This window comes from Adelges cooleyi, unplaced genomic scaffold (assembly GCF_023614345.1).
Source record: "Adelges cooleyi isolate 19-005CV unplaced genomic scaffold, UGA_ACOO_1.1 ACOO_flye_CR_arks_rails_tigmint_CR_PRNA_38, whole genome shotgun sequence".
Lineage (NCBI taxonomy): Eukaryota > Metazoa > Arthropoda > Insecta > Hemiptera > Adelgidae > Adelges > Adelges cooleyi.
Genome location: NW_026096056.1, coordinates 1438627 through 1461991, shown reverse-complemented (window position 1 = coordinate 1461991; position 23365 = coordinate 1438627). Strand labels below are relative to the sequence as shown.

At 30.7% G+C, this 23365-nt stretch overlaps 3 protein-coding genes across 6 annotated transcripts; 1 reads left to right on the top strand and 2 right to left on the bottom strand.

Annotated features, from left to right (window-relative positions):
• Positions 1-4260: 4260 nt before the first annotated feature.
• Positions 4261-8047, bottom strand: LOC126841214 (uncharacterized). Of its 2 annotated transcripts, none has more exons than XM_050577540.1 (5): positions 7981-8047; positions 5482-5802; positions 5157-5240; positions 4633-4801; positions 4261-4434 (listed from the first exon to the last, which is right to left on the bottom strand). In XM_050577540.1, exons 2-5 carry the CDS (start codon positions 5581-5583, stop codon positions 4313-4315), a joined length of 477 nt encoding a protein of 158 aa, XP_050433497.1. In that variant the 5' UTR covers positions 5584-5802; positions 7981-8047; the 3' UTR covers positions 4261-4312. The 2 variants fall into 2 exon arrangements, with proteins under 2 accessions (XP_050433497.1, XP_050433496.1); XM_050577539.1 differs by lacking the exon at positions 7981-8047 and adding an exon at positions 5969-6131.
• Positions 6430-12256, top strand: LOC126841211 (kelch domain-containing protein 3-like). 2 transcript variants are annotated; one of them, XM_050577537.1, is made up of 8 exons: positions 6430-6648; positions 8952-9269; positions 9345-9500; positions 10049-10230; positions 10294-10507; positions 10597-10896; positions 10963-11062; positions 11546-12256. In XM_050577537.1, exons 2-8 carry the CDS (start codon positions 9122-9124, stop codon positions 11643-11645), a joined length of 1200 nt encoding a protein of 399 aa, XP_050433494.1. In that variant the 5' UTR covers positions 6430-6648; positions 8952-9121; the 3' UTR covers positions 11646-12256. The 2 variants fall into 2 exon arrangements, with proteins under 2 accessions (XP_050433494.1, XP_050433493.1); XM_050577536.1 differs by lacking the exon at positions 6430-6648 and having other exon boundaries at positions 7844-9269.
• Positions 12257-14443: 2187 nt separating this feature from the next.
• LOC126841209 (uncharacterized) lies at positions 14444-23253 on the bottom strand. Of its 2 annotated transcripts, none has more exons than XM_050577534.1 (20): positions 23159-23253; positions 22288-22496; positions 21940-22205; positions 21771-21848; positions 21584-21706; positions 21402-21477; positions 21175-21327; positions 20269-21116; positions 20081-20191; positions 19843-20013; positions 19137-19261; positions 18827-19064; positions 18580-18748; positions 18237-18366; positions 18057-18178; positions 16872-17995; positions 16031-16454; positions 15638-15711; positions 15423-15545; positions 14444-15360 (listed from the first exon to the last, which is right to left on the bottom strand). In XM_050577534.1, exons 2-20 carry the CDS (start codon positions 22490-22492, stop codon positions 14752-14754), a joined length of 5169 nt encoding a protein of 1722 aa, XP_050433491.1. In that variant the 5' UTR covers positions 22493-22496; positions 23159-23253; the 3' UTR covers positions 14444-14751. The 2 variants fall into 2 exon arrangements, with proteins under 2 accessions (XP_050433491.1, XP_050433490.1); XM_050577533.1 differs by lacking the exon at positions 23159-23253 and adding an exon at positions 22965-23146.
• Positions 23254-23365: the final 112 nt, after the last annotated feature.

Genomic DNA, 23365 nt, shown 5'->3' with positions numbered 1-23365 from the left:
TCGGTTAATAAATAGTTTTTTTTCTAATGTAAACATTGTGAAAATAAAATAATATTTATAGGTAAAAAAGGTCGTATAAATATTACCATTGAGTATATATTGTATACTATAGAATATATACTCAATGATATTACCTAAACATTTATAAAACTAGTATATGCTATATAATACAAACATAATAACTCATAAGGCATGATTTCATTAAACAAAATCAAGAGTACAATAATTTTAGAGACTAATTTTTGTTCGAGATTTCCTTGTCGAACGTTAAGTACCTATTTACTTTAATTACATATTATTCTAGGAGTTGCATCAATTGTAGAGAAAATGAGAAAGAATAGGTTGAGATGGTTCGGTCATGTTATGAGAAGAGATGAGGCAGAGGCAGTGAGAGGTGTTATAGAGATGAATAAAGAGGGAAACAGAGGAAGAGGTAGATTAAAGAAACCATGGGTGGACGGAATACAGAGTGATATGATGATAGAAGGGGTGATTGAACGAGATGAAGAAGACCTAGCTCTTTGGAGGTGTAGGACTAGGGAGGCCGACCCCATGTAGTTGGAAGTGTAAGGCGAAGATAAAGAAGAAGAAGAAGACATATTATTTGTTTAAAACAATTTAAACACTGTCTTAAACTGTTTAAGAGACCATATCTAACTTATTTAAAACTGCAAGGTCAAAATATATGCCATTAATGATAAAATCATAATGTTGGGTAAGGTCAATTCATGTTAAACTAAATTAAATACTACCTCTTAAAACAATCAAGAAAATGCTAAACATTTTCAAAATTAAAGTAAGTTATTAGAAATCTATGTTTGTTATACTAACAAATTATTCATTATTCATATTATTTTAGATAATTTTCCTGAACTCTAATGCTCTTTGGGCGCCATTTATTTTAAACAAATTAATTTTATTTAGTAAAGAGTCGTTGTTCGATTGTTCTTGTTTTTTTAATATTAAAGTATATAAACTGTTATTTATTGTACATACTATTTTACTGTAGGTTATATTCAATCGGTTTACATAATTAAAACGCATTTTCTTTACTTATACAAGTTATAGGCCTACGCGTTTATACAAATACGGAAGAAACATCAACAGGAGATGAAAAAAGTTAACACCTAAAGAAATATTTACCAAGTTGTATCTAGGTTTCCGATTACGAATGATAGAAGGTGAATACAATTTTAAATCAGTGCGTTTTAATTCTTTCACAGTGCGGACTAAAAATGACGTGGTTACTAATACGTTGTGCGGTTATTAATTGTGTCGTATTCAACGCAGTAAAAATTTCAGGTGATAATGCACGTGCACCGAGTGTAGAAATTGATGTGGCTCTAGTCATGGCCGAGTTTATTAATGCCTTAGCACCTGATGCCTTAGACACGGTTCGTGATTTTGGGTGCAATTTTTTGTACCACGCATTTGTCCACGTCCAATTAAGTAAATTGTTTTTAATCAACGAGCCTGACAAGTTTGTAGAGTATACTAGAACGAATGGTTTTCACAATTGGGCTAAAAAAATGTTAGTGACTATGTCATTATTCCCCAAAACTAGATCGATGATGGGCTCAATGTGGGTATTTTTTTTCTACACGTATGATGTAGAAAAATACTTAGCGCATAATAAGGAAAATAGTTCAAATAAAATGACATTAGCGTGTATTCACGATGAAGCTATTGAAATATTGCGAAGCAGGTTGAAACTAGACTGTTCGATCTTGAAAACTATAGTCGAACCCCAACGAAGAAAGAATGATCCGTCTATGTTGTTGAAAAATGTAAACGATTGCAACGTGGTTTTAGAACACGATATATTTAAAGGAAATACGTTGTTGATTTCGGATATCTTAAGTAGAAATAAACTGTATTTATATAAAATGATAAAAGATGACGTTATCGTGGACACGTTGGTCACAAAATTTGGATTGATTAATGACGACGTCGTGGTAAGAACACATCTTGTTTCCAAATTCGAAACGGTTTTATATCCAAAATCATCGAGAGAACATGTCAACGCGTTGCAAGACGTTCACTATCATTTCATCGCAATGTTGAAAATAATGATACTACGGTTGTGTTTAAATCACTTAACGCTTGTCAAACAGATAGCAGAAATTGATCTCGCAGAAAGAAACTCGTACAGGTACAACTTGATGATTTACAGTGTAGTAGAAGAATTCACACAATTGCTATGTTTACCGAGGGATGATGATGTAAAATTGTTCGGCGAGTTGTTAAATTCCGAAACAAACGGTGATCACGAGACTATCCAAAATATAAGAGCTATAGGAATAGATGTGCTAACAAAATATTGTTATTTCTTAGCCTTCAAAATGGCCTGTAGGGATTTTGACTCAATGAAATTGTCAACTAAGAACGTTGAAAGTATCGCTACAAGTAACGGTATAAGTATGTCAATTGAAAGCGTGGGACGTTGTTCGATGGGCTTGTATTTTGAGAAGTATCATAATGTCGAGAAAAATCTTCTGCATGCTGATATTTTTGTTGAGTACCTTAAACAACATTTTTCAAGAAATGAATTTTTTTTTATTCATTTATTTATGAACACCTGTTCTCTCTGATGGCATACGTTTAATTTTGAAGAAAAATCTGTCGAGAACTATACTTTCATTTTTAATTGATACGAATAAATTGAAGTAACATAGATTTAAAACAAATACTATAGAATATAACACTTTAAATATTTATTTTTGTTTGTTTAATATATGGAATAAATCTTATGTTGAATTACCAATAATACATTTGTGTTAGTTGACTTTGACCAAGGTTATATATTCTCCTTTATGTGTTTTTTTTTTTTAATCAATCTAATAAAATACATAATTGAAAAAGGCCGTTTTATATTTGTTTCACATAATTTCGAACATGCCAATTGATTTCAAAGTTAATTTTTTTTTAAGCTTTTACGAGCCATTTAGGTTCTTTGCTTCTAAAATCAAATCACTCCATACTTCACGTGCGTAAGCTAGATCCAAGTTTTCGTTCCAATCCGGGTTTACCTCCTCCATATTTTTTCTAACCACATCAAGCCATCTTTGCCTTGGACATCCGTTTGGTTTTTTCCGATCTTTTTGATTTACCATAACCATCTTTATAAGAGAGCCATCAGCTCAAGCACGTTAATTTATATAACATTTTGTATATAACTTAAAAAAACACCTATCTCAAAATCAACTCTCTTAAAAAAAAGGCATACACCAATAGAAATAATCTAATAAGTCTCGAAAAAAAGTTCTAAAATATTGATATTATACCTAAAATTTAAAATGAGACTCACTGTTTAATTAATTATTTTATCCAGGGGAGGTCAGGGGAGAAGTAATTCTACCAAGGACCTTACACTTGTCGTAAAAGACGACTAAAGTGACGTAGAGCACTCCGATAAGTGGCCTTCTGACAGGTCACTTCTTCTTGAGACACACCTTCCCCGGCCCGCAATTAGCACCCAGTGCTACTAGTCGGTCCGTGGTCGTAGGAGATCCCTTATGATAATACATTCCGGATCGGATGATAATTTGCCATTGCTCAGTCACACAACTATAGTTAGGTCTTTATAATCGATTGAAGATATTTATCATAAGTCGGGTCAAGGCAAAGACCAATAAAATTGTCGAATGTCGAAACAGCTACTAACGTCTTGCATACAAATAATCGTTAAAAAATAAGTGTAAGAAATCGACGACTGGTTACCATAGTGTTAAAAAGCTTTCTTATAAAATAAAAAAAAGGCTAGAACTCCTTTTATCCATGGAATACAATTTTGAATGACCTCTTGACTAGATTATATATACTATAATTACTTTGAATATTGAAAAGCATTTGCTTAGTTACTTATTTATTAATTCACGGTGGTACTAATTTGTATACAGCCGCTAATGGTGTTAAATTAATTTTTTTTTTACAAACACAGACAATTGAATGATGTCTGTTTCTTTATACAAACTACTAATTAAATAAATTCATAGTAACTCATATTCTTTTGCATGCTTTATTATAATTCCAGACGTTATACGTTTTTGGAATGTTCCTTACTAGTCCAAAACTACAACTATTTTCAGCCGATAAACCGTACATTACACTTTTATTACTATATTATACTCGTCAATATTTTGTGCAGCAATCGTATTGGTAAGTGTACCTTGCGCTGTACTCAGTACATTTGCTCGGTGCTATATACAAATAAATAAATAATTAATTTCAATAGTTTTATATTTTATTATATTCGTAGGTAACATTTGTAAAGTTTACAAAAAAGCAGGCTAATTTATAGTTATTATTATGACTACGTTCTAAAATGTTCTTTAAATTTAGCGTTTAATGGTTCAGTGAATTCATTTACTGTCATCTCGTATAATGCACTTGCACTTCTTATGAGATTCTTAAATTCATCACGAGTCATTTTGCCTAAACAGAGAAACATTTTCATGTAATTTTAAAATACATTATTAATTGATACAGATTTTTAGAATATAAAGAGCAGTTGCATTGGCTTCGAACAGCTTAGCCATGTTAAACGCGCATTTTACAAAAACATTATCTTTTCTATTTTTTAACTTTTTCAATTATATTAATGATAAATGAAGACGTATAGTTAATGCTTACTTTTAGTTATATCAGAAAGTGTGCCGTCCAAATAAAAATTGTTCAATATAGTTTTACTTAAATCGGCATCATTCACATAGTTGCGAAACATATTCAGATTAATGGTACTATTAGGTTCATCAGGTAAATCATGTATATGTAAAATGGACGAAAAAATGCTATTCATGAGCTGAAATTAAATTATACTAATATCATTATAATTCGTTGAATAAGAAACTGATTACACACTTTAAGTGCGTTTAGATCAAAAAACAATATAAATCAAAGTCACCAAAGATTCATCGTGTAATACAATATGCAATTCACGAAAAAAATTTAAGTAATCCATTATGTATTCAATCATAATGGAATAAATTATTCGTGGGAAAAGTTACACCAAGAATAGTATACACCAACAATAACCTACAAGATATATACCCGTTAATGTATGAAACCAATACGTATAAAAGTCATTACAAAGGAAATATTTTGATCAATTTCTTAGAATTAAACATTTATTATCTAAGAAAATATAAAAAAATTACCTCGTCCTCGAGTTGCTCTATATTTGACCGCACTACAGGACCGGTGGCTAAAGCAGTAGATAACGTAAAAATATAATCCCTAAGCTGAAATTGAATTATACTAATATCATTATAAATCGTTGCATGAGAAACTCATTTCACAATTTGAATGCGTTTACGACCAGAGAACAAAATAAATCACACAGTCATTAACGACGCATCATGTGATACAAGCTAGAGATCGGCTCTGTATCAATAAATGTTTGTTTAAATAAATTCACGAAAAAACAATAAAAGTAATTTTATCAAATTTAGGAGTGTGTTTTCATCACAGAGATAAAATTACCTGGATTTTTCGTTGCCTTTCTTCTTCGGTCTCGTCCGCAACACTTTTAGTTACTAAGTAATTGATTGCGAAACACAAAACAAATATGTCTTTCACATTCATTTTTTCTTTTTAAGTTCTTGTAAAGTAGGCGTAACCCGTGTATTTCAATTGGAATTAACAATACAACTTTAATATTGTTTCCAATGCAGCACAGTGGCTGGTTTTATAGGGAACTATCGAAGGACAACATGCCAATAATAATAATACTATCGTAAAATACGATATTTGTGGAACGCTTTTGTTATTTTGTAAGCACACTATAAATAATTACAACGAAATCTGAAAATATTATAATAAGATCCAGACGTTAATATCAACATGCAAAATACTCTTTTTATAGAAAATATGTTTTACATTAATGTGTTTTATTTAATGTCTGTGAGCCCTAGAACTATTTTTGGAATACCGATTAAATAGAGTGACATCTTTCAATCGGAAATCGTACCTTTAATCGGGAAAATCATAAAAAAAATCTCTGACCTCTTAGTTTGACTAGTTTTGACTTAGACGTGCTAAATTTTGCAAGGTCACGTAAAGTAGAAATGTTTTTAGGACTTTAACTAATTATGTTGTTATTATAATAAATCGTTAGTGTATCAACCATATTAAATTTACCACCAGACTGATTTCTCTATGTAACAAGTCTATACATCAGAAAATATGTCCAAAATGTTTACACAATTTAATTTTGTAACCCGTTGGTGTGTACATACAGTAGATTTTATCAATATCAACTTTTTTTGCCAGGTGCTAGACATAGACTGTTACGCAAAAAAATATTCTGGTAATCAAACAAATAGGTACTATATTTGTAAAGGAGGTTCACTTAATAATAAACTGATAGTTTAAAAGCTGCCAGTGTTTAAAAAAAATAATAATAAAAAAATTGTATGCTACTCAGGGCGGTCGCGGATTTTTGGAACAACTATTACTGAAAACAAATTGGAATTTTTAAAAGCGGAGATAATTTTAGGTTGATAACTATAGTAAATACTTGTGTACTTTGTTTTTTTGTACTTATCCTAAAACTCAAAAACATCTAGTTTATTTCAGCTATTAGTCATAGATTATAAAAGAACGAAAAAGAATAAATTATCAAAACAAGTATATTCATTTATAAAGGTGGTATGTACTAAATATTACAATAAATCTATAACTTTCCTATGTACAATGAAATACATAAATAGTTAAGTCCAAGAGGTTTTGGGTGTTTAGAAAAAGATGTGACTAAAAAAATATAAAATTTAAATTAAACAAACGGTTTATATATGGCAAAATTGTCCCGAAAGATAATATTATTAATTAAAGATGCAGGAATCTTCTATTTAAATTTGTAATATCTATTTGACTATAAAATATTGAGACTTTCGAATTATGTTATTTTAGAGGTAATGCCCGTTTTAATATTACCATATTATTTGTCTTATTTTGCTAATTTATTTAACATCTACTACTTTATTATTATCATTATTTTCCCTAACGCTTCGTTTATACATTTTCTAGATTACCGGTGAAATGATCTCAGAATTGTTTCAACGTGGTATATTTTAACGTAAAAATCATTGAACAAGAAAGACATTAAACGTTTTACACATGAATGCTACGTGGCGCCGTTTCACAAAATTGATGCGATATCATTACAGACGAATAAATCTGAAATTCGAAATTTTCGACCATAATTGAATCATCTCGATTCGGAGTTATAGTTTCGTTCTTCCAGTTTATCAATTTAATTAGTGCATGCTATTCGGCCGACGGGATAGCTAATGTTCAGTGATTTGTGAACTGTAATGCAAGAAACGTGTTTTGCATAATATAGACAATGTCTATTGTCGTCTTCTCTTTGTATCCAGAAATAGGATAATATTCAATTCGCTAAATTAAATTCCAAACTTGAAAGACAAGAGAGACGGGTGTTAAGAGAAAGTTTGGCAGTTCTTTCATTAACAGGGAAAATTACAGAGAATTTGATATAATATATCAAAATTATTAATTATGAATTAATATTATGTTAACTATTATTACGCATTACTCTGCCGCACTCCACCTCCCATCCTACACATTTAAAACTTAAATAACTTTAAAAGTAATTATCCATAACTGGTTATCGACAAGTCAAAATGCACAGCAAATTATTCTCATCAATGACTATCTTAAATTTAATCATTTAAAATAACCAAACAAATAAGCAAATTATTTAAAAAAAGGTAAAACAGATATGAGTAATAAAAACCGTGGTGTTTATAGCGAAAAAGAATTTAAATTAATTTAAAAAAGAAAAAAATCTAAAAAATATTCACTAGAACAAGAGTTATTTCATTTGCCAGGTCTTTGTGGGACACCCTGTATAATAATGGTAAGCGAGGGGGGTTAGGTCTATTATGCAATTGTAAGTTAACTTATTCGTCAAGTCTAGTAATTACTAAAAAATACTACTGTATTCAATCATTGATTTACTGGAAAACCGATCCAAGGTTGATTTCCTGCAACTAAAATCGAATTGCGCTATTAAAAACTAACAATCATCATGGAAGATTAGAAGCTATCACTATGCATAGAAGATCATCGTTGTACGGGGGTAGGCAAGGTTTATAGATTATAATATAGGTTGCCTCACAGTCACGTAAACATTGAAATCTCCCCGCAGCACCATAGTTGCCATTGACGTCACCCGCCGTACAAGCGGTCGGCGGCGGCGGCGCTCTGTTGCTGTATATTCGTACACGGTATACGCGTAAATACAGTAACAAATGTCTCATGTAATCCACGTTAATTAATATTAACATTGTTAATTATTATTTATATACTATTACACTCGTCTATACTAAAAAACGACAACATATAAATTGTATATTTAATATTTATACATAGGTAAACATATAAAACATAGTAATCATAGAGTAAAGGCTTTGGCTACTTCATCTCTAGTCCAGTGCACTTGCTTTTGTTTTTTCAATACTAAATTCAATTAATATAATCTATAAACCTTGCGGTGTAGGCGCATTTTTATTTTGCAATAATCATTTATCATTTTTTATGCAGTGCAAGCATACCGCTTGCATCGAGTGGGAAAATAATTGCGTTGGTCACACTGACTGCGTTACCAATGTTAATACGGAGTAGGGCGCCCCTCCACCCGACAACGACCCTTCGAGTTCGGGGGGTTGAAACGATAAACATATATACAGCTGCCACTCGCAAGTGGACCGCCGGTAGAGTTCAACCCCTCGTGTTCCCATTGGTTCAAAATCTAAATGACCCTTCGCCATTCTTCCTACCCACCTGAACACCTGTACAGAGTGATCAATACTTCTGGGCTATTGTGCACACTTTGCGACGCTTGGTATTACAGTAGCTGTTGTATCGCCGAACTGTTCGCGGTGGAATCTGTTGAATGTATATTTTTATATACTAAATTAACATTTTAGTGCACCCAGTGTCAATGTACACAGTGAAATCCGTCATTCATTATTTGTGAGCCATTCGCTTACCGGTTTCCACCCGCTGTTCTGCTTGAACGTGTCGCCGAAGGAGTTGTCAATCGACTAAACTGTTGTTCCTCTAAGTTTGCGCTTTTGCCATTCGCCGTACGACTAAGATGTATTGGACTGTTCATTTGCACAGTAGTCCACGACGGATCAATTATGCTGCAGTCGTTGTTGGCTCGAGTATAATTACATTCGGTGGCTATTATAACGCAAAAGCAGATGATGAGGAAGCACTAACTATATTCGCATTGGACACAGGTGAGTAGCGAGAAATAAAATACCTACTTCTAAAAATCGTTGTACACGTTATGTATGTATCTTATTAATATACAGTCAAGTTGAAATGGTGGAAGTTAGACAAAGTTAATGACGTTAATGCTCCGTCCCAGAGGTGTGGCTTTTCGACAGTGGCCTATGACAAAAAAATATACTTGTGGGGAGGGAATAATGACTTCTTCGTATGCGGCTCAGTGTTTTGTTATGATACGGGTAAAGATTTTTTATTGCTTATAATAAACAACCTATTTAATTTTGATTCTATTTTTTTTTCCAATATACGTTATGGCAAGGAGTGAAGTGGGAATCCTAGCCAGGAAATCACACTTCATTCAGGTCACCTCAAAATTGTCAAAAATCTGCCATTATAAAATTTTGTGCATCAATTTTCATTTTTAAAACAACCTCTTAAACAATAAAAAATAATACAGGATTTGCTATTGGAAGTGAATTTCGTAAGTTAAAATTCCTAACTGAAAGATTTCTTTAGTAAAATAAGTATCTAATAAATTCTATGTAATTAAAACATAGTCTAAAATTTGATCAATATTACACTACTGCTTTTAATATATTGTTATAAATAGTTTTCAAAATAATTATTATGTTTTTATGCACAAATAATTATAAATATTAACAACAGTAAAATGCTAGTAATAGTAGGTTAATATAATAATAAGTAGTTTATATATTGTTTCTTATAAATTCAAAATATTTAAAATGTATTTATCTCGATAAAATTATTATATAATTGTACTTTACAGAAACTTTGAAATGGTCTATATCAAAAGTTCAAGGATACGTACCTGAACCTAGAAGTGGCCATTCTGCTTGTATGATAGGCCAACGTATGTACATTTATGGAGGACGTTATGAACGTTACTTTTGTCCGGAAATGTGCATGTATGATGTCGTCGAAAACACATGGTATACAATTCAGACGGAGGTATGAACATTTTTCCAAACAATTAATTCTCAACATAGGTGCCTAATATTGTATTTGATCCAGAACAATCCACCGCCGATTCAAGATTTCCATACAGTAACTGCTGTTGGTGATAGAATGTACATATTCGGAGGTCGTTGTGGTAAAATTATAAAAAATCGAAAAGATCATGAAGTCTATTCTTCAGATGTGTATTATTATGATACAACATTAAATATTTGGGTGCGCCCTATTGTTCACGGACATAAACCACCCGGGCGACGAAATCATTCTGCATGTATGTGTATATTAAACTAATCTAAGTTACAAGTTATCTCAATATTTTGCCACTAACTGATCGATCGAGTAAATCGAATTTAATTGCAGTTTTTCACAACAACTTTTGGTACATATATGGCGGATTCGATAAAAACGAAAAGACCTATTTTGACGACCTTTACCGCTATAACGTTGTTAGGTCGACATGGTCGAAGGTAACGCCAATAGGTACTGCTCCTTGTGCCCGAAAACGACAAATTTCTTTGGTAGTCGAAGATAGAGTATTCATATATGGTGGGATAAGTCCGCTTCCAGTTACCCGGTTATTTCCCACGAGAGGACCAAAGATTTGTAGACGAAAGGGTAATCGGCTAAAACATCATGATGATCTTCACGTATTGGACCTAAGTACGACGGTTATTCATAATTTTCAAGTATTTATTAAGTTATAAATAATATATGAATATTTTTCAGATCCTAGTTTGAAAGATATTTGTCTTGTTAAATTTTGCGAGAGTGTTAATGACGAGAAAATGATTTCTTCGAAAGACCTTTGTATCCCTAAGACATTAAGGTATGAATAAAATAGTATAATATTATGTATTATGGGCAAAGTAGGAAAAAAAACATTTTATGTAATTATACTATACATTTTAGGTCAATTAATGTATTAAAAAAATTATCAAAATTTACTGAGAAAACAGTGTGTACAAAAATCTAGAGAATCCAATAAAATCACTATGAATAATATTAAGTTGCATTAATTATTTGATTATTATTATATTTTGGTAAATTCACTTGCAGCTGATATAGCTTAAAGATAGGTAATATTAGTTGAGCTGTACATTTCAGCCTTATGTAGTCATACATACAAATTAAAAATAAAAGATGATTTGCAAAGCAAGTGTAATTTTTTATTGATACTCTACGCTTCTGACAGATATAACATATTATTATTATAATATATTAAAGGAAACTTTCTACTTTGCCCTAGATCTCATTTATAATCTTTATATAATATAACTTAAATTATAATATTGTATGTACAACATTTCAGAAGAGATTTATATTTTCATCAACCAACTGATATCTTTAATGTAACAATAACGGATAGTGAATACGAAGACGAAGAAGAGTATGAAGTATTCTTCCAGTAAAGACAAGCTGCAACGATAAAACATTTTTTAATCAGTTCTTATTTAGTACCAATTTAGAAATTTAAGTTTAAGAAAAAAGTTTTTATAAAAAAAACATCTGTTATTAAGCAACTTATTGACTTTACTTATTTACTATTAAACTCCTAATGGATTGATTATTATAATACATTACTTTCTTGTGGATCTATTTGTAGTGGACAAGTATCATTATATCATGTGCCAAAAAAATGTAAAACCGTGATATCGTTGTGTTTATATCGAGTACTTTTTTTTTTTTTGCGAGTGCAATATTGTATCTAGGGAAGATGAGGATTTGTTAAATATCAATATAGTTATAAGTACCAATTTAAAACAACAAAAACCTTACACTGTAGGAATAGGTACAACAAATATGAAGATTTGAAAAAAACTCGTTTTTTGTGCAAGACTTTAGATTGTATAATAATATGCACTTTTTAACTTATTCAACTTGTTAACTTCTTATAAATAATTAAGTTTTAATAATTATTTGATTATTATTATACTTAGATTAAATACACTTGCAGCCGACACAGCTTAAAAGTAGGTACTATTAGTCGAGCTGTACATTTTAGCCTTATTTAGTCATACATTTCATTTTGTACATTTACAAAATTAAAGATGATTTGAAAAGAAATTGTAATTTTTAATTGATATGTCACTTTAACGTTTCTAGTCGTAATGATAAGTATATAAATATTATTATCATATATATATATATATATATATTTGCCCTAGATCCCATTTAAACTTTATTAATTATCTTTATAAAATATAACTTAAATTATAATATTATACGCACACTTATTTATTTGTATTGGACAAGTATTACTATATCATATGCTAAATAAAAATCTAAAAACGTGATAATATTGTGTTTTTTCTCATCAACGCCATTTAGATCAGAAAGATCCAATAGCTGGGACACATCTTGAGAAATGAGAGCAGGTATTCTCTACTTCAGTCTATTCTATAAGAAAAAATATTTTTCTTAATATAAATTCTTAAATAAAAATAAATAAATACATTTCCTAAATATTTTTGAAAGAAGACCTGGTAGAAGAATATCTTGGCTTCAGAATCTAAAAGCAAAATTTGGGAATAGCTCATCAGAGTTGTTTCGCGTTGCAACCTGGTAATATACGTTACCATTTAAGTTTCAAAAGTTGCTATCAAAAAAAATAAGTTGGAAGAAGGGTAAAAACAAAAAAAATTGTGAAAAATTGAGATCACATTGTATAAAAACAATATGAAAAAAATATATTGTAATTTCTTATTAAACCCTATGAGATATGATATATTGAGTGGCTCATGATAAAAAAATCACCCTGTATTTTAATAATAATTAAAAGTCATGAATGATAACACTTTATTTTATGACTAGATCAAATCTCGTGAACATTTAACTTTATGATACTGCTCCTATACTATTATTAAAAAAACACAATTTTTTAAATCTCCATAAAAGGTTATTGTAAAATAACAGACAACAGCCGACAGTTAGTGGCTATAAACGTTAGTAATATTTAACTAATAAGTAATATATTTAGGTAAAATTTATTGTTTTCTCCATCACAGTACCAGTATACGATTTAATTTTGTTAGAAACTCAATTTTTCTTCGGAAAATAACAAGAAATTGATATACATGTATTTAAATGGGAAAACCCGTTTCACTACCCTACCCTTTACATTTTAAGGATCAATGAAAAGGTTTTTTTAGTTGCATTTTGTTTTGTACATTGTCAATCTAGTAAAATAGAAGTATAATAGAGCTTTGAAATAATATAATCTATGAAGTATAAATACTTTGTGTGAGATTGCTCTAAGGGAAGTATATAATACATAAATATTAATTTTATTGAGAATAAGCGATTATTATTTAAACTATGGAGTACAAACGATTGAAACATGAATCGTCCACCATTCCAACTAATTTTAACAAGACATTGTATATGTGTTATTTGGTCCACTAAGTTTTTGCAAAAAAAAAACCAGTACAGTGGGGTCGGGGTATAGTGGGGACGGGAAGGTCACAGGTTTACAGGAATTTTTAAGTCTAAAAGTGATAAAATCACTTTCGAAAAAACGCTTCGATGCAAATCGGTAGTTAGTATTTTCAAGCCAGTACAGTCCAAACCAAGCACAGTATAAACCAGCAAAGTTAGAAAGTATTAAATTGAGGTTCTGTATTTACAAATAAGCATCAAAGCGTTTATTTGAAAGTAATTTTATTCAATTTTATCACTTTTATTTATAATAATTCCTCTAGACCTGTGACCTCTCCATTTCCTCATTGCTTTGATTCCATTATGACTATACTCTACTGTACTAGTCCTCTTGGATAAAATCACTTCACTGTAAAAATGTATGAACCATGTAAAACACACTTTTTTTTATTTGTCTTTTTTTTAAACTATCATATTTTTTTACTATTTATATATAACGTTGCCAAACCTGACCCACTGCAAGGTACTTAATGACATTTGTTTGGAGATGCATTTAAATAATATATTCTTTATCTATTTTTAAGTTCCCATACCATTTTCATCTTATATCGTACAAGAAATTAAATTTACACAGCAAATTATATGTTATGTGCCAATAATGAATACTAATGTCAAATTATTATGTAAATGAATGATTAACTTTTCAACTGCACATGTTATTATGCAATATGTTATTATATTGTTAAGATAAAAAATGTGATAAATCGGATTTAATGAAAACTGTTTGACACTATTTGTTTTCTGATTACTATACATAACAAATGTTGTTTGTAACTGGAAGATGGGCATGTTTTCTTTCAAAAATAAGTTTATTCGTACAAAAATAAGTTTGCATATTGTCACAAGTCAGGTAACACACACGTTTTACACAAATAAACAAACACGCTTTGTGAGAAAAAAAAATTAATAATGTTTTTTAAAGTGCATTCCAGCAGTCAAACATTTTTTTAAATTGTATAAAAAATTATAAAAAAAAATATTTATCTTAAAAATTAAATAAATAATTGTCCGTCGACCATTAACGACGGTTAATGGACGACGGTCCAAATTCATGTGGCTAAAATCTAAACTATTGTACAATTATTTAAACTTAACATTAAAAGTAGTCTTCATGTTTTCTATCGTATCACAAATCAGTTTTTCCATCAGGCTCTGAACAACATCGTTTTTTATTTCTACTTCGTCCAATTCAAAATCGGTCCACTTGCTATTCTCTTCGTACATCTGTTTTGCTACAAATCTGTTGACCTTTTCCTCCGAGTCATCTACATCTACGACTCGATCCATCGTCTGCACCACAAGATCATGAAACTCTTTGGCGCTCTTTGGTGTCACTCGAAACTTGTTTAACTTTAGTCCGGTTTTCATCCAAACGGGTATTGGTTCTTCATTTCTATCGAACACGCTATGCGCTATCTCCTTGCAGTAGTCAAAAACAAACATCTTTTGGTCGACATGCTGCTTGGAATCGTTTTTGCTTACGAAGTCTTCCGGCATTGTAGCGTTAACGTTATCCATCAAGCGACTGGTTGCTATCGTTATCAATCGGTGCACTTCTTCAGTAGTGTACGGCAAGTCCACGACTGGCATAGCCGTAGTCTTTGTCGGACTCTTGTATGGAGGTGGTGGTTTATTGGGTATTTGTCGCAGATAAAACCGATCTTCATCCGACATCCGAAGTCGTTCAATCTGAGCAGAAGAGATAAATGCAAAGTTTAAACATTTATCACATATTTAATACTATTACATACTTCTTCTTCGATGCGCATTTGTTCCAACTTCAATTTTTCCGCTTCCTGTAGCGTCTGGCTAAGAATTTCTTTAGGATCATTATGATATTTATCAATGGTAGCAAAGCCGATTTGGTTTTTTTTCTAGAACACCGTATTTTTCGATTAGAAACTAATAATAACAAATTAAAATTTTACCTATCTACATAACCAATAAAAATCACAATAACAGTTACCTGTTGTTTTCTATATTTTTGATAGTATATTTCGAATAACCCGTCACCATTCTCCATATTGTTAGTTGTGTGTTCTAAAAAGGAACAATACATTTAAAACAAATTATACTTAAAAAATTAAAAATAATTAGTTAGTTATCGACAATAAAACTTACGCAGAAATAAGCTTTTTATGTTACAATAGTAAAATAAAATAGTTAATAAAAATGCACTTAACGTTAATATTTTAAAATACTTAATAAGCCATATCGATGAACCGATTGTTATGCCGACAAGCAACACTTGTAATAAAGCAAAAACATGCATACAAAGATTTTACATTATATTTTATTAGGTATGTGATTATACACGAGCAAATATCAACTTTTTTTCTATATTGTTGTATTCACTTACGTCTTGTCAGATGTTCGGGCGGTTTCAATTTTTTTCTAGCGTTGCACAACCATTTTAAGTAAAGAAATAGCCTTTCGAGTTGTGCTTCATTTAAATTTACTATGTAAGCACCGACTGTATGTGAAATGAGACTGTGGAAGTGTCGTTTGAAAAGCGTGGCCGTAATGACTGTAGCATGTTCGTTAAGAACGATATAATTCTGATGTTCTCTTTCTCGTTGTAGAGTAAGCAACAACGGAGTTTCATCGGTCAAGTCATTCAAGTCATTGCCACCTTTCTTGTACGGCGATGCTTTATTCCTATTCTCTTGCAACACTCGTTTTGTCTCTTTGACAAGACCGTTCAAGATATTGTTGGTTATATTGTCGGCTTCACACGTATTGTGTAGCAACTTTCCATCCGTTCTGTGCGGTTCTCCTGGAATCTAAAACAGAATGGTTAAATTTAAACCGAATAGCTACGACTATTTTATCTTCAATGCAAATCGAGGACGATGCATTTTTATATTTGTTTTTTTTTTTTTGTTAAGTTGGGTTTTGAAAATATTTTTGTTGGTTGTTTTACAATTGTTTTAGAGATTTCGGTATATTATTCTCAACGTAAAAAGATAATGAAAGACATACATTAACCATTTCACCCGCCAGAGGTTGAATCTTTTAATTTGAGTTGATTTTTTTGGACTTCAGGAAGACCGAAAGAGCCAAATTACACTTCAAAATACTTTTATAATTTTCATAACAAATTAGACTAATTTTCTAATAACTAAATAAAAAAATCAGCCTATGCCGTGACCGGCATATACTGGTATGCACTGTGCTGGCTTTTATTTAATTTTAATTACCTTAGATTCTTCAAAATGTTGCTCAATAAACGTTTTATCTTCAAATATTATGTCTCCTTCACTTCTGTCTTCTTCGTACGATGATTCTTTATCAGATACGCACGTTGACTTATCATTATAGTTGGAAGGCTCTTCCGGTAAAGGTATGTCCGAAGTAGAACTGTCCGACGTGAAATCAGAACTATAACTTTCATCGATTGTTGTTTCGTTTTTTGATAGTTCCAAACATTCTAAATCTTCATCTGTTACTTTAGAGCCATAATCGACGACTTCACTTAAATAACTAGTTTCAATTTTATTTTCAACATCACTTTCGTTTGAGGTCAACTCTTTGTTGAAAAGCTGTCTTTGCGCACCGACTGTATTATTACAATTGCCGTCTTCAGTATGATTAACCAATAAGTTGTCCACAATAAGCACTTTTGCATTTAAATCCAAGGGCGGCTCAAAATTATGGATTTGTTCAATGTTGTCTTTTATTTTTTCTACTGTCTGCGTGGAACACTCGGCAGTCATAGGATTTTCATTTTTAACACCAAGAAATTTGTCGTTGGCAAAATTGTTTTTCAATAAAAGCTGTTGTTGAATTTCTAACTGAATTGAGCTCGGTGTCTGAGACGATAGTTGATTGACGGACTTTATTAAAACACAATCGCTTTCTAAGCTGGACGCATAAGTATCAAGATTTTCATCGGAATGAGCTGATACGTGATTCGGTGCTTCACAAACTTGTTGATTAGACAACAGCGGCTCTTTAGTGAACGGTTCTGATACTTCTGGACAGACATCTTCATCTGAACAAGAGTGGTTAGATGACTTCTTGGATTCATTATGTAAAACTCGCTGAAGCGCGACTGAGTGGTCAGGCGAAGCACTACATACTGAAAGACATTTGATAACTTCAATGTTATTTCTTTCCACTTCAACTACAATTTTTTTTTTCGAGTCTTCAATTTGTTTGTTGTACACTTCTATTTCTCTAAGTAGTTCTCTCTCTATAACTTTTAGACTTTCTCGTTTTAATTTTTTTTGTTCTTTTTTCAAACGATTAGATTCCAGTTTTTTATCTTCAAGTGTTTTTTTTAAAGTCTTAATACGAAAGTTCAATTCTTCTCGGTCCGAACCTTTAAAATAAAACAACAATTTTAAGCAATCATTTCAATTATAAAATATGTAAATATTTACTAGATGAAGTATCCGAATGATGGTCAGCCGATATATCAGAATTACTTTTAGGTAGAATCATTGACGTATTCTTACATATGAATTCAGATAAATCCTCGTTATTTTCACTGATATTGCCACTACTATAAACGTTCAACAAGAGTTAATAAAACATTTAAACGTCTAAATAAATTTACTCACTTCACTGTTGACGTTTGCACAGATTTATTCAATATACCTTCGATCTGCATTGGCCATCGGATGTCAGTTTGTACTTGAATACTTTCAACATTGTGTTTTGATTCAAAAAAAATAGGTGAACAGCACTGATCTGATAAAAAAATTAATTCAAAGTAAATTTTATTTAATGTCGGCAGGAGGGCAGAATAGATATAATATATCATATTATATACCATATATTATAATATTTATAAATATACCATTATTAATACACCATATTATGGTAACGATATTCAGAACTTTAGAATAATTTGAGGCTTTATTAAGTAATACATTAATAAAGTATTACAAAAAATTAACTGACCCGAAAATTGAATTTCATTAATATCTGTTGATCGCATTTTTTTTGTCTGTTTTAACGCATTACTCGAATCACTCAAATTCATATCAACTTCATCGCTTTCTTGGAATTTAATATTTAAATATCGATTCGAGGCATCTAAATTTAACTTCTGACGAGCCGTTTCGTTTTTCTATACAAGAAAATCGATTCAAAATCATTAAACAAAACATAATTTGAATTTTGTATTTTTTCCATCTGTCCGACTTACTTTTGAACAATGATCTAAACTTTTAAGTTTACCTATTACTTTCTTGGAAGACGACTGCAGTTTTAAATACTGAATTTGTTCCTCGAGCATACAAATTTGTTGTTTGTAAAGCGACTCTATTAGTTTAGAAAGTAGTTTAACTTGAGATATAGCGTGTTCAAGTTTTTTAACACTACTCCTTTGTTTCTGTTTTAATAGTTGTATTTGTTTTTCTTGTCCCGGTCGATTTTTTAAATATCTAATAAACAGAAGTATACATTAAATTGTTAAAATACACAGTTCACATTCTACGTTGGGTAATTTTGTTTACTTCATTTGTAAATCACACATAGTAATTTTCCATTTCAAACGATTAGATAAACATTTCTCCCTCAAATGAAGAATAGTGTGATGTTGCTGTACCCTGAGTTCCACATCTTTGATAAACTGTTCGAACTATTAAACAAAAAAATAATTGATATTTAGACAATTCAAAATTGTATATTTTATAAGCTTATAGAGCTGTAGAGTAGATTAGTATTTAAACTTTGTTTGTACGCTTGTAGAAACATTTTTCAGACTTCTGAAACCCGTGCGTATGCTTATGTATCCATTTAATAAATAATTTAAAAAATCTTAGTATTTGGAAAGAACTTTGAACATTTTTGTGTACCACTCCGATAACATCTTCAATTTTTGGATTAACATAAATATTTTTGAACACATTATTGAATACATATGAATACATTATTTTTTTGATATTAACGTAAACATGAACATGAACGTGTTCATATTTTAAGTGAAATTCCAAACACCGATTAAAATCTAACTTCTGAATAAAACTAAAAATCTACTAAAAATTTGCCTTTAAAAATCTGAGGGTGATTATCTCTCAGATTTCATCACTTACGTTATGATAATTCCTGAATACCTGTGACCTGTGCTCTATCCCAATATGCTAAGCCTACTCTTCCCCAACCCCACTGCGCTGGCTTTTTTAAATTTATATTTAACAAAATGTTATCAACGTAATTTACCATTTGTATGGAAACCCCTGTTATTGTTTTATCCACGTTCGTCATATTTGATGTTAAAATGTTTAGATTTGTTAAGGCCGAATCAATATTTGAATCCAAACACTGTTTTTTTACTCTCTTGGGAAAAGAGTAACGTTCGAGTACGCTATTGTCGACTTTTTGAAGCGTTTCCTGCAAAATAAAAGATATGTATTTTTTACATTATTGGCTATTAATTTATAAATATTTGTAATTAAACCTTAAACTCAAACGATGTGTTACAGCTCATATTTTCTATATTGCATAAAGATTCGTTTAGATTATTGAGAGTGTCCAGTTCAGCTTGAAATTCATCATGAATCTCGTTAAACTGAAATTAGTAAAAATCATATGATTAAACAAATTGAAATATTGTAAGCCAACAATGTAGTTTGTTAGGAAACATACAGGTCGCCAAGAGTAGTTGTCAGGTGTCGATTGGTTTTGATTGGGTTTTAGATTAACGCAGCTATTATAATTAGTCTTGGTCCAACGCTCATTTTTATTTGGAAAGTCAAAGTTGAACTCTTCTGAAATGTGCTTTGTGTCTTCATTGGTTATCGTAGCTATATTTTTAGTCGATTGGTGGTTCTGTTCTAGATTTTTTTTTTCTTTGTTCTTTATTTTATTTAGTGACATTTTTACTTCAAGTTTCTTATCAGGATCACAAATTATCGATTTACATTTTTCTAAATAATTTCTTTCTTTATTGCGGCTAGAGCAACGTTTAATATCAACATCTTCATCGCACGGTTTATTAGAATAATCAGAACTATTTGCTTTGACTGCATATTCGCTTTCAACGTTATTTGTTTGATTATGAGTATACGTGGGAATGTGTTTGTCCTCATTTAGACTATGAATTACCGGATCCAATTGGGATTGTTCTATTTGTTTGAGACGAAGTTTACATTTCAGCACTGATATAAAATTCATCGGAGGAGGTTGTTGTTTCGATGACAGAAATTTAAATATTTTATCACTAACTCTATCGGTTTGAGTGAACCCTTCACACACCTTTCTACTCAGAGTATCTGATGTGTTAGCTTTCAAATTTAACGGTTCGTCAAGGACTACCGATTCGTTAGGATTTCTCGCAGATCCAACAAATGAAACAGTGGACGGGTTTAATTTTAATATATCAGCTGAATTGATATGAAAATCAGATTTGTTTGAATACAAATTAAGGTTTTTCTTTCTTTCGTTGTATTTCCTAAAACATTTCTGTATAATTCTGGCAGCTTGGATGCGCCTTTCTAAAATAAAAATAAAATATTATGATGGCTTTTTTTTTTTTTTTTAAATGATACGTACCACTATTTTGTTTCTCCTCAGCTATGGAGGTCTCGCTTAAGTCCATTTGGGGAACAACAAAAGTATTTTCATTTATCAACTCGTCAATGTTTTCAAAATATTTAAACTTTGAAAACAAAACTTCTGGTTTAGTGACATCTCGTTGTACTGGATCTATGAAATCAACATATGCCGATTATAATTTTTTACATTGATAAATGAAAAAAATTAAATAGTTAAAACATTACAGTTTTTATATTTTTGCAAGCAAGATCGGTTGGTTATTTTGTGCGAATTTGATTGTAAGGTCTCGGCATTTTTAGTCTAATAGAAAAAAAAAATAAAAAATTTGAACGACAATGACAACGTTAATATATATATATAAAGCTTTAAAAAAAAAAGTCATCATATTAATTCACATAATACAAACCATTAAAAAATCCATTTTTTTCGACTCTGACTTTAATGGGGATTTTCCAATAGCATTCTGTATAGTTTTTACTGATTTCTGGGCACAGCTTATATTTTTTGGAGGCGACCATGTTTGATCCAACTTAACAACACAAATTCAAATGATTAATAACTAATAATCAATAAACAGTTTTCAAATGGTTTACTTCAGGCTTTTGAGGCGATGATACCCTTATAGGCGTTTTGTTTCTGGTAATACATTTATCTTGTTGATCATCGGCGACCTAAATTTATAGAACCGTCATGATAAGCAAACAAATTTGGCTTTATCTAACAAATCATACATATTTTTAGAGCTGAAATCCATGATATTACCTTTGGCTTCACCGAAGCTTTAGCTAACATTTTCGTAGTAATATGTAATTGCTGTAATCTAGTTTTACGTTCTTCTATTTGTTTTTGTTTTTCTAATAAATCCAGTTGCATTTTTTTGGCTCTTTCCTTCTTCTGTTTTTCGATAAACAATTTAGTTTCAATCGCTTTTGCATCCCCCCTAGCTTTTTGATTAACAGGGGATTCTATAACAATTCGTTGGGAGACCTCTTTGGCTTTCAAAGCTACACATTCCGTAGGTTTAGTGTCTGGAAATATTTTATTTGGTTTTTAATCAAAAACTGATTGGTTCCTTAGCTATTATTTTGTAAATGAGTAAATAATTCTTACTTTGTTTATTAAGGAAAACAATTTCATTTACAGTAGGAACCTGCGGTCTTGTCTTAGTCTGGTTTTGTAACTGAACAACATCGGTTACACATGGTATTGAATTTGGTTTAATTTTACATGTTTCATGTATCGCGCCAGAAGTAAGGCACAAATCGTTGGAATCTTTAGTCTGCACAGCGTTTCCAATAATTCTTTGAGAGCTCATCGTCCTAAATAAAATAAAATTATTAAATTTTACTCAATTTATCTAAAAAAAAAAATGTATCAAAAATTTACCATCCACCCACCAAATGTTTAAAGTTTTTACCCTAATATAATTATTAACAAATTTTAATTAGGATCATTAAATAACTACAGTTCCACCCTCGTTCAGATGCGTTTCATGAACGAAACATCGAGATCAAATTTATTACAGCATTTAACTTAGGCTTTCTAGGAATATAAATTGAAGTATTGGAGCATAGTTTACAATACATACATTGTAAACTAGATAGATAAAATAGTTTGCCCAACTGTAGTATTGTTTTTTTTTTAATTCCAACATTAACCATTTTTTCCCATGCCAATTTAAATATTACCTTAATTTCCGGTTCAAACCTAAGCTAATATTTCAGTAATACCTAACCAATTCGATAAAATAAATAACTATATTCGACAATAAAATATAATACACTTACCATTGAAATTATGATTAACTATAAAATATAACAACTGAACATTCACTGATGGTACGAATGAAGGTACTCAAGTATCACCTACTACGGTAATTTTTTTTTATGAAAGAGTGAGATACATTTTTTAGACGAAAATATTAATACATTAAAATATAAAACATTAATACGATATCTTTAATAAAAAAAAGTTAACTGACCTAACTGTAGACTGTAGACATCTTTAAAAAAAAAAAAAGTGTCGATTACTATCATAAATCAGTAATATTATTGTCGTCTCCATGTTACGAAAAACAAAAACATTAACGAACATATTCTGTTGTCAAACCATTATCACTTTTACACTATCACAGAATAATTTGAGTTGGGGGTAGTTCTTTACGGGCACAGGGCGCACGCAACATTCG